This window comes from Asparagus officinalis, chromosome 4 (assembly GCF_001876935.1).
Source record: "Asparagus officinalis chromosome 4, Aspof.V1, whole genome shotgun sequence".
In the NCBI taxonomy this organism is placed as follows: domain Eukaryota; kingdom Viridiplantae; phylum Streptophyta; class Magnoliopsida; order Asparagales; family Asparagaceae; genus Asparagus; species Asparagus officinalis.
The window spans coordinates 32,022,131-32,033,930 of record NC_033797.1 but is presented as its reverse complement, the minus strand read 5'-3'; the positions used below and the strand labels follow the sequence as shown (position 1 = coordinate 32,033,930).

The following is an 11,800-nucleotide window of genomic DNA, read 5'->3' as shown; positions in this document are numbered from 1 at the left end:
GCTGTTGGCTCCCACTGTGGTCGCCAGTTTGTTTGCGGTGAAAATTAATTGTTTCATTGCGGGATTCATTACAAACTTCAGACGTTTACAATGAAAACAAAAAAAATCAGTCTTTTTATAAGACTTTTACACAATGAAAACAAAAAAATTACAATTCTCTTTAAACAAACGCAACGAGTGTTTATCGCCGGCTGCTTGCGTGAGATCTTGGCCTGTGACGGAGACGCGTTAGTCCGTGGACCACCGAACGATCAATATTTGGACAGAGTTTCATCTATCCGCGAAGGGATTGAGAAACCGTAGCTCTTATCTCGGCGAAGCGAGATAATCACTCTTCTTAAGATTACCGCAACGGGATAATTCTAAGGAATGAACCGGGCTGCAGATCTAACCCCTTCTCCTCTCTGAAAGCTGTGTACTTTAAGTCTTCAATCCGGCAGGGCTTCGCCGAGGCACGAGAATTCCAGATCCGGAAAAATGAGGGTCTGAGGCTTGTATTTATAGGCTTGAGGGGGTTCCAGACGGTTAAAATCGCGTAACGGACAGATCTGGGGTTGGAGACACCCAAGGGTGTCTCGGCCTTGGCCGAGACACCTTAGGGTGTCTCGCTCATGCCGAGACACCTTGGGTGTCCCAGTTCAGCCTGAGACGCTCCGTTATGTATACTTGTTCGTTTCCGCCGTAACTTCTTCGTCCGAACTCGGATTTGAGTGATTCAAAGTGCGTTGGAAAGCCGACGAGGAGTTCTATAAGTTCCAATGATTAGATCATCTGTGGAATCAACTGGGACACGAGGGACGTAGCGCCTTTTGTAGGCGACGCGGGGCTCTCGATCAATTCGTATCCTCATTATTCTGAAACTCCGATGCTTCACGTAGTTCTTCGATTCACTTCAAGCGTTTGTCGACGTCAATCAAGCTTCTGTAAACTGGATAGTGACGTTCATCATCTTTTCTTAACACTGAGCCGTTCGTGGAGACATATAGGCAATTTTCGATGCCTACAGATACCCCCTCCAAAGCGTTCCAGACTCGTTTCTTTTGTAGAAGAGGCTGGAATACATTGAATGTGATTGATCCAGCCTTCAGTCGGTGTGAAGGACCTGTAGTTAGCTTCGATTCTTTACTCCTTCGATTTTCAGTCTATTCGGTGCTTTGACGAATAGCTGAAGTCTTTCTGGCGCTGCGTTTATCGTCTGGCCATCGTCGAAGTCTCAAATCTAAAACTGATGAGTTGAGTTTGGCTCGTGTCATCGAGTTGACTTTGAACTGACTATCGCAACGCGTTGACTGGCGTTGACCTTGGGTTATGCGTTGACCGGCGTTGACCCTGGGGTTTTGACCGTCGTACATTGACTCTTTAATCGTAACGCATTGACCGACGTTGACCGATGTTGACCTAGGGTTGCGCATTGACTGACGTTAACCTAGGGTTTTAGATCGCCCGACGTTGACACAGTTTATACTCATACGTTTTCTGGAGTATGATTGTTTTAAGTCCGTTCCACATGTGACGTTAAGCTAAAAGAGTTAACCCTTTTAGTGCTACGATATTGAATACGTAGACTTCGTCTTTCTCTTGTGAAAAGACTAAATAACGACGTGTATCAGACGTTGACTTAGGATTTTTGGCAAATCCTCAGCCCTCAACGGATTTGACGTGCTCTTACCGATTACCGTTTGAATCGGGCTTACATGCAGATTGTTTTAAATCCGTTCCGCATGTGACGTTGTGCTAAAGGAATGAACTCCCTTAGACTTGATGCTACGATTTCGAATACGTAGACTTCGCCATTGTTACGGGAACAGGCTACCCGGCAACGCGTATTAGGCGCTGGCTTATCCTTACTTAGGATTCAGGATAAAAGTTCCCAGACTCGGATTCTGGTGTCTTTTTCAATCGGTAAAGGACTAAACCGGCAACGCGTGTTAGGCGTTGGCTTATCCCTGCTTAGGCTTCGGGATAAAATTCCCCATGCGTGTGAGGTACGGATTATGGTGCTATTAATAACAACCTGCCACAATGTTGAATATGTGGTCTTTTGTCCTTTTTACGGTCAAAGACTAACCGATAACGCGTGTTAGGCGCTGACTTATCCCTACTTAGGCTTCGGGATAAACTTCCCCGTGCGTGTGAAGTACGGATTTTGGCGTTTATTAATAACAACCTGCCACAATGTTGAATATGTGGGCTTTTGTCCTTTTTTATGGTTAAGGACTAACCAATGTTGAATATGTGGGCTTTTGTCCTTTTTTATGGTTAAGGACTAACCGGCAACGCGTATTAGGCGTAGACTTATCCTTTCTTAGGATTCAGGATAAAATTCCCCGTGCCTGTGAGGTACGGATTTTAGGAGTTGAAAAAGTGGTGTTTTTTTTCTTGGGGCAAAGACGAACCCGACATGGGAGAGGAAGAATTTTATATTCTATCTCCCAACACCAAAGAGGAAGAATTTTATATTCTATCTTCAGTTGAAAAGGAGACTCGAGGTGGGATCTCTACCCCCAGAATCCGGAAAGGTAAAACTAGGGGTGGGATCTCCACTCCGAGAATCGAAAAGATTCGGATAACCCTAACTGTCGAAAGGTTTGATTACCGAACCAAAGATAAATTTCTCATTTATCGAGAGTGAATTGTGGTTTTGGTCCTAACTGTAGGAAGGTTTGACCAAGCGGGAGTTTGAGATGACCCTAACTGTAGGAAGATTTGATCACTCGATTTGAAAGTGGACCTCTCGTTCATTGGAGGAATCAAAAAGGGATTTTGGTTTTGGCCCTAACTGTAGGAAGGTTTGACCGAGTGGGATGTTTGAGACGATCCTAACTGTAGGAAGGTTTGATCGCTCGATTTGTGGATCTCTCGTTCATTGGAGGAATCGAGAGGAGATTTTGGTTGTAGTCCTAACTGTAAGAAGGTTCGACCAAATGGGAGTGGGAGTATAAATTATAGTGGGGGTGTTTGACTTGTACAAATCACTCAAATGGGGTTCCTGGTGTTAAGTGATAGGGACTTAACACGAAGGGGTTTGATAATTTGTCAAGGATGGACAGATTAAAATTCCAAGCATTATATCCGGACTCTAACCGTGAAAGTGTTGAGTGCACGAACATAATGAAAGTTTGAATGGATTAAACCAGAAAGAATTTTAGTGGACTCACTGCCAATAAATTTGATCAGTGAGGGATTTTATAGTGGAAGACTATGAGTCCTCGAACACCAATGAGAGTTTTGTGAGGGAAGATTGATCCAATGAAGTGATCGAATCTCGTCTCAGCAAAAGAGTGTTCGGAAATCACAGTAAGATTTTAGTGTTTATCACTTTATTCATAATGATCAGGTTATCCCTAAGAATATTACATTTAACATTCTTCTGAAAACTTCCTGTTACATAAATCATCCACCCCCAGCTTCCTTTGTGAAGCTGGGTTTACCATTGCATGATCGGGTTATCCTTAATAATATTACACGTAAAAATTCTCTAGGAACTTCCCATCAAGAGTGGGAATAGTTTAGACTCATATACCTATTGGAGTATCAGGGAGCAGTTTAACCTCTTATACCGGTCGGAGGATTGAGAAGCAGTTTATACTCTTATACTCTTCGGAGTGTCGCCGTTCTCATTTGGCTTATCCCATCATTATGACGCCGGCTTCAACCAAAGTCTGAATGATATTCTTTAAAGTAAAGCATGCCTTGGTGGGATGAAGGATCCTCCTGTGGTACACGCAGTACTTCAGATCCGCAGTACCATCAGCTTCCTCCTGATTTGTGATGGGTGGCAGCTTGACCTTGTTGTTTTCAAGAAGGGTCTCAAAGATGGCTGGAACATCTTCGTCCTTGAATGAGTATTCTTTTTGGAGCCTCGAATCCGAAGTCTTATGTTGTCTTCGGGGCTGCTGTTGTGACGTCTGATTAACATCAATAACCATCGTAGGTGCCTTCCCTTCATCATGGGAAATGAGACTCGGATTCAGAGGGTTAGCCATCGGTTGGCTTCTTTCGACCTTCCTCCTTCTGAGAAAGCGTTCGGCCTGCTCTCCATGCACCTTCAACTCTTTCCAGGTATTGAGCGGCTCTACTCCCATAACGTCCAAGATGTTAATGGACAAGTTGTTATGACAGGTTTGCAAGACGAATTCCTCCGTGACGGGATCCTTGCAGTTCATTACCTGATTCCGGAAGCGTTTGATAAAGGTATCCACCGACTCTCCGTCTTTTTGTTTCTCATCGAAGAGTGTCCTGATCGACACTTTGGCGTCATCATCGAAGAAATGAGCAAGGAACATGCTCTCCAGGTCCTCCCAGCTATTGATGCTTCTGGGCTTGAGACGGCGGTACCAATCGAAAGCAGGCCCGCGAAGGGTGCCAACGAATGACCGAACCATCAAGGCTTCATTGCCGGAGATCATACCCAAATGAGACCTGAAGTAGATCAGGTGCTGAGAGGGCGACCCCTTCCCATCGAACGGCGTGAAATTGACCAGGTTAAACTTCGCCGGATACGGGATCGATTCCCATTCTCTTGGGTAAGGACACAGAATCCCGGTCTTCTTCACCTCTCGAGCAGACATCAGGGTGTCAATTTTGCTCTCGAGACCCTTCATCTTTTCGTCCTCATCTATATCCTGTTTTGGACAATTTTCGAGAAGAATAATGCGACCACCCCTAGTGTTATCATTATTGGTGGGGTCCACCCCCAGCGTCGTTATCTGTAGGGGGTGCATTTGAACCACACCCAGTATTTTTGGGAGGTGCGTCGGCCATGATGATTTCGTCCACTTCTGGATCGCTGTCAACTGCGGCGTTCTGGGTGCGACGGCTGGATTCAACTAGCTGATTCGACAAAGCTCGGATTTGTTGGTCGTGCATGTTGGCCCTTTGGTTTTGATGATGCTTTAGCAAACAATTTATAGATAATTGGTTTTCTAGTGGTTGTGGCTTATTTTCCTTTTCAGGACATCAACACATGGTGAAAAGATCTCTATATTAAGAGTTGAAGATGCAAGTTTATGTGTGTCAATCACCTAGGTATAAGAGAACTTTATTTACATATATCGTATGACTTTATTTAAGCTCAGTATGTATACACAACACAAGTCTGTTTCAAATGATTCTTGGTTCAAACTTTATTAGAATTGTTTTTTGTTTCTTGTTTACATTTCTATTATACTTCATAATATTTATAATGTACTCAAGAAATATAAATACAATTTCATAAGTCATATTTTAATGAAAAACAGGTTTTCTGTACACTGTTCAAAAACAGTGAGCTTTTACAAAATAATATTGCATTTCCAACAATTCCTTTTTCAAACATGCTTATTCTCACATTTATAATCTTTGCCTAAAGTTTCATATTTGTTGGAGCCTTCAGCGGTCGACCGGCCATGGATCTGCGGTCGCCCGCAGATATAGCCGTTGCACTGTAACGGCTACTTCTCTGTTTTGTTTTCTAATGGGTTTTTGGTCTTTTTACTTGGGTTTTTACTGATGTATTGGGTTGTTATAAATACCCTACTGCTTTCAACACTAAATCAACTCAAGAAAATTAATTACTTAAGTTTACAAAGTTTTCAAAGTGTTTAAGAGGTGTTTAGTGCCTTGTTTCAAGCCTTGTTTCAAAAAAGCAGTTTTTCACAAAGAAGAAGCCTTGAATTCAAATTGAGGAATCCATCCTCATCATCATTTCTTCAGCTCTTCTTACTCATTGAGAAGTTTTTCTAAACTCTTCCTTATATAGCTTATTATTTCATTTTCATTTGATTAGCTATATTCATTGAGTTATATTATTTTCATTCACTGTTATCACACACACTTTTTGAGCTTAAATATCTTCATACCATATAATGTGGGTTGTGGGGTGTGATTTAGTGAGTGTGAGCTTCATTGAGTTCTCACTTGTTATTTGAGAACAAAATCATTGTATTTAACTTTTATTTGTGAGAATCACTTGTAATACACTTGTACACCGAGAGAAGTGTGAGGAGAGAGAGACGGGGTCAAATCCAATAGGAGTGGCGTCGATTGACGAACCTAGGGAGAGGTTGTAATCGAGCACTTGAGGAGGAGGACACGGGCTAGGTTCCTTCACTTAGTGTGTAAAGTGTGATTGTTGAGTGATTGTGTAGTGTGAGAGTTTTCGGTGAACTTGTAAACCGAGTGTGTAGAAGTTCCGGCTTCCAAACCGGATTGTGATAGTGGATATCTCCTCGAGGTGAGGAGCGGGGACGTAGGTCATGGGGACCGAACCTCGTGAACATATTGTGTGTTTGTGGTTTGGTTGGCGTACATATTATTCATCTTTATTGCTCATATTCATATCATATTTATTCTTGCAAGAACTAATTGATTAACATATCTTTTAATTGCTATTAATTGGGATTAGATTAGCATAAGACCCTAATCACCCCCCCTCTAGGGTCTAACAGTGCATTTGTCTCATTTCCTGCATAGCCATTTCATTTCGATTTTGAATGTTTCTTTCTGCTTGGCTAGAGCATCCTCAATGATTTTGGCTATTTGCTCGGTGTTGATCATGAACACTTCCCGAGCTTGTCCTATGCTAGACGTTGTATCGTCGGAGGCGAGTGCGGAATAAGAATCTGAGAGTTCGTCATCGGAATGGATTCCTTCGTGGATCCTCGGGTAATCGTTATATCCGACGGCTTCTACCTAAAGCTGAGATATTCGTTGGGTTATTCCCGAATTGACTCTTCTTCATGGAGAGAAATTAGGATTGGAACCACTTGAAACAATCGGAGATTTTCCTTTATTGACCATGTTGATGGTAACTTCTGAGAATTCATCATCTCGAACAACCGATCCTCTTTGGTGGAAACGCCTTGATTTGGGCTTCGTCGTTCCATCGAAGATCCTCTCGAATACCGAGACCCTCTGCAGAGCGGTCTTGGGGCAGCTACACGCTGATAATACTACCCTGATAATTTTGATACACAGACAGTGAGAGTCTGCTTCCCGGGTACTTCTCTTTCGAGATTTATTCGTACCCCCAGCCCGATAGTACAACTCATCGACGTTGCGGTCGGAGTAACCTATCGGCTGCTTACATGGATTCTCAGGTATAACGCGTTCGTCTGTCTGACGTGTTTTCCTCTGAGTAAACATCGCCTTGTTGGCATCTACAGGAGTCACACGTTTGGAATCACACCCTTGTGAGGGTGAAACCTTAACGGGCTCCTGGTTTTCTGCACGTACCTCCAAGCGGGCTGTTGTAGAAATTAATTTGTTAGGAGGTCGCGTACGACCCCCAGTCCAGATGTTTGCTCGAAGCTCCTTTAACGGTCTCAAGCTTTCCTTAACAAGCGTTTTCCCTCGATTCTCGGGTAGGGCACCGACACAATCCTTCAATGGGATTCTAGATTTGGAGAGACCCACGCTGTCATAGGGCTTCACCGGAAGTGCGGGAGTAGGGTCTGGAGTTGATGAAGGCCGGAGAGCAACGTCGCCTGCTTTTGCCTTAGGCGCTGATTTGGCTTTTGGCACCCAAACTTGTTTGGATCTCGGTGATCTCTTAACTACCTCTTCCTTTTGCATTTCCTGTGCTTTTCGCACAAGGGTTCGGGCATGCACAAGCAAGGCGCGACGCTTCTGGATTCGCTCCTCGAGAGTAGAGCGAGTTCTTTTAACACGAACCCATTCGTTAATTAGAGATCGAGAGGAGGATTCCAATGCTGGTCGTGGCAACAGATTAGCCACTTGGCGTTTTTTGAACTCCAGATCTGCTTGGTAATGGAGTCCATCCACCTGATCCAAAGCCTTGGCGAATTAGTACGCGAGGCGTTGGCGTTTTCTTTGACGTGCTCTCTTTGATAGAGTTGGTGCGCCTTCAACAGTCGGCTCCTTGATCGCGAAGGAGTTCAGATCTGCAGATCTGGTCTCATCGGATGCTAGCGGATCGTTGCAAGGTGCAACTGTAGCATCGACTACGGGGAGATCGACTTCTCGGGTCTTTAGATCTGGTTGCAAGGTGCAACTGTAGCATCGACTACGGGGAGATCGACTTCTCGGGTCTTTAGATCTGGAGACCGACGGATCTTCTAGGAGGAGGAGGCCTTCCTGTACCTACAAGGAGAGGCAGATCTGGAGGAGGAGGAGGAGACATACTCCTCGAACTTCTGCTGGTCGAACTCGTATTCGACCTCTTCAGCCACGGGGATCTTGATCGTTGGCTGCGGCACGACAACCTCGGAAGCGAGACTATTGGCTCCCACTGTGGTCGCCAGTTTGTTTGCGGTGAAAATTGATTGATTCATTGTGGGATTCATTACAAACTTCAGACGTTTACAACGAAAACAAAAAAATCAATCTCTTTATAAGACTTTTACACAATGAAAACAAAAAAAATTACAATTCTCTTCAAAAAAACACAACGAGTGTTTATCGCCCGCTGCTTGCGTGGGATCTTGGCCTGTGATGGGGACGCGTTAGTCCGTGGACCACCGAACGATCAATATTTGGACAGAGTTTCGTCTATCCACTAAGGGATCGAGAAACCGTAGCTCTTATCTCGGCGAAGCGAGATAATCACTCTTCTTAAGATTACCACAACGGGATAATCCTAAGGAACGAACCGGGCTGCAGATCTAACTCCTCCTCCTCTCTGAAATCTGTGCACTTTAAGTCTTCAATCCGGCAGGGCTTCTCCGAGGCACGAGAATTCCAGATCCGGAAAAATAAGGGTCTGAGGCTTGTATTTATAGGCTTGAGGGGGTTCCGGGCGGTTAAAACCACGTAACGGACAGATCTGGGGTTGGAGACACCCAAGGGTGTCTCGGCCTTGGCCGAGACACCTTAGGGTGTCTCGCTCGTGCCGAGATACCTCGGGTGTCCCAGTTCAGCCTGAGACGCTCCGTTATGTATACTTGTTCGTTTCCGCCGTAACTTCTTCGTCCGAACTCGGATTTGAGTGATTCAAAGTGCGTTGGAAAGCCGACGAGAAGTTCTATAAGCTCCAATGATTAGATCATCTGTGGAATCAACTGGGATACGAGGGGCGTAGCGCCTTTTGTAGGCGACGCGGGGCTCTCGATCAATTCGTATCCTTATTATTCTGAAACTCCGATGCTTCACGTAGTTTGTCGATTCACTTCAAGCGTTTGTCGACGTCAATCAAGCTTCTGTAAACTGGATAGTGACGTTCATCGTCTTTTCTTAACACTGAGCCGTTCGTGGAGACCTATAGGTAATTTTCGATGCCTACAGATCTGAGGACAATATTAATACCTACAAAAAAAGGTGCTAAAAGGAAGACTCCATATCAGACGCATTAGGACCTATATACAGCTAACAATCGTCGGGACACGTCACTAACAGTGGTTGTTTCATAGCATGGAAGCACAACGCCTGTTGTTCCAACTAAAAGTTATTAGCAAGCCATATATAGAGTGAATGGGAAAAAAAAAACATAATTGAGTTAGCCCCCGCCGAGGGCAATTCATTATTGAACAAGAAAGATGAAGGCATTAGCATGTTAAATTTAGCACTTGACAGCATTAGCTTTCTCCTCTAGGTGACATTTGGCAACTCCTTCAACAAGAGTAGCCAAGCGACCAATGTTATTATCGTCGACGACTGAAGCTTTCTCCGCATGCTCGTCGTCGATCTCGTACTCGATGGTCGACTTGATTATGGAATGGCTCTGGTTCTTCTCCATTATCTCAAAACGAACCCGGTGTGATTTGAAACCCAAGTCTAAAAGCCCTCCTTGTATTACCTCTACCTCCTTAATGCGCTTCTCATTGTCGAGTGCCACAATCTTTTCCTTGAAAGCTTTGTTACCTTGCCAGACAAAAGCTGTGAGTTCATGTAAATTTCATTTAGGTAGATGACGTAAGTGTGATATGAGTTTTGTGGTGATGACTTGTTTGGTTCGAGAGGCATCTGTTTCTTTTTACCATAATAAAGAGAGATCTAATGGGTTCGGATCTTCTCTAATTAGATGGTAATTAGAGAGGGTCTAATTACCTTAATCATTACTGTTAATTGTAGTTCATGGGGATGAGCTGATACCACGTAGGATTTCACTTATTTTGAGAACCGTTGCGTTGAAAAACACTATTGTGAAAACCACTATTTGTGATTACGGGAATCCTATGTCTCATTCCTTCAAATCAACGGTAATGATTAGGTAATTAGACTCTCTCCAATTACCACCTAATTGAAGAGAATTCCAATCCGAGATCTAATGTCTCCAACAAAAACCAAATCTAGCAATAAATTGTGTATCTCCATTGGAACACTGCCAAGGCACTTTTGTAAGCTATAATCAACCTTCTCAGTCAACAAATTCAGTCTAGTAATATTTCAATCCAAGCCATGATGCAAATTCACTCAAAAACAGGTGAACAACATTTAGTTGAATTAAAGCAAAGGTAATTGGTATCTAGTTCCAGATATAATTTGGATCTTTCTATACTATCAGAAAAGTAGTTAAGAGATCACTGCTTTTTATAACAACTGTTTATTATCTAGAGCGTGGTTCTGATTCATTCTAAATCAATCACTCACCATGTCCTGAAGAGTTGCACTCATTCCTAAAATCCGAATAGAACCAGATAAATCTAACAAACCATTCATTAGTCTATTAATTATTCAATAGTAGCACTTCTCCACTATACTAAATAAGATTTTATTGTAAACGTGTTGTTTTGAATCACAAACGTCCATTCAATTAGAGCCTTATCAAATCTAAAATCGTGAATAGAGTCTTCTGTCAGAGCTCAAACAGCTGCTACTCAATAGTAGAAGAAGCATGATGCTGATACCAACAGAACATTAGAGGTTGACTAAGAAATATTGATAATATAACATCAAAATTAAAACTATGACAATCAAAATTAGTTAAAAGGTTTCTGAAACAAACCAGAAGCAAAAACGAAAGAAATAACAGTGCCAACTCCACCGTCACCATCAACCTCAGCCCTTGAGACTGCACCGGAGAGCACTTTGCAGATAAGTTCGACGACTCGAAGAGTGCCGAAAACTCCCCATGCCTCGTCGGCGGTAGCTTCCATGTCTACATCCTGTGAAACGTTTCCCTTCATTTCTCTCTCCTTTCTTGTTTTGCCCACTAATCTCTAAGTTAGGGATCAGCAACTAATGAATGCAGGGGGAAAGTTTACAAATCACCCCCATTTCCCTGTTTTCTTGCACAAATTAGTCCTCCTTAATTTTAAAAATTCCACTCCTAAACTTTGGGAAAATTCCACGCCTAAACTTTGGGAGTTTCACAAGAACCCCAAAACTTTGGAAAAAGTTTTGATTCATTCTAATTTAGATTTGTGAAAAAGTTTTGATTCATTCTAATTAAATCTTTTGTAAACATTCTACTGTCTTGTAATATTCTGCAAACTTGCTATAGTTTTTTTAAACTTTGATACATTCTAAATGTATGAATGTTAGTCGCTATTTTGTTAATTTGTTAGTGGTACTTTACCAAAGTTGGGGGTTATGAAACTCCCAAAAGTCGTGGGTGATTTTGTGGAATTTTCAAAGTTCAAGGGGGTTTGTGCAAAATCCCCAAAATTTTGGAACTTCTTTTTCGAAAATTACCAGTTGCATCCAGTGGTCTATGCAATTTGGAACATAAGTTGCAATTGCAGTCCTTTTGGGTCGTAACTAAGGTTATACTGTAACTTCAATTGTTAATTTGTTACTAATTATATAAAAGACCCAAGGTCTAATAACCCAAAATAAATACCTATAACAACAACAGTAATTATGTAAAAACTATAAAGCGGGAGGCAGCAACAAAACTACAATGTATGCACGACAAATATAG

The 11,800-nt window shown here is 42.7% G+C and overlaps 1 protein-coding gene across 3 annotated transcripts; it reads right to left on the bottom strand.

Moving 5' to 3' along the window:
- Positions 9,375 to 11,074, bottom strand: LOC109835878 (S-norcoclaurine synthase-like). 3 transcript variants are annotated; one of them, XM_020403858.1, is made up of 2 exons: positions 10,883 to 11,074; positions 9,375 to 9,813 (listed from the first exon to the last, which is right to left on the bottom strand). In XM_020403858.1, exons 1-2 carry the CDS (start codon positions 11,061 to 11,063, stop codon positions 9,497 to 9,499), a joined length of 498 nt encoding a protein of 165 aa, XP_020259447.1. In that variant the 5' UTR covers positions 11,064 to 11,074; the 3' UTR covers positions 9,375 to 9,496. The 3 variants fall into 3 exon arrangements, with proteins under 3 accessions (XP_020259447.1, XP_020259448.1, XP_020259449.1); XM_020403859.1 differs by having other exon boundaries at positions 9,375 to 9,798; XM_020403860.1 differs by having other exon boundaries at positions 9,375 to 9,789.

Excerpts from the sequence above, each read along its gene's own strand:
- LOC109835878 (XM_020403858.1), bottom strand. The coding sequence starts at position 11,063 with ATGAAGGGAAACGTTTCACAGGATGTAGACATGGAAGCTACCGCCGAC. Across the intron at positions 9,814-10,882 it reads TTCTTTCGTTTTTGCTTCTG|CTTTTGTCTGGCAAGGTAAC; the intron begins GTTTGTTTCAGA and ends ATGAACTCACAG.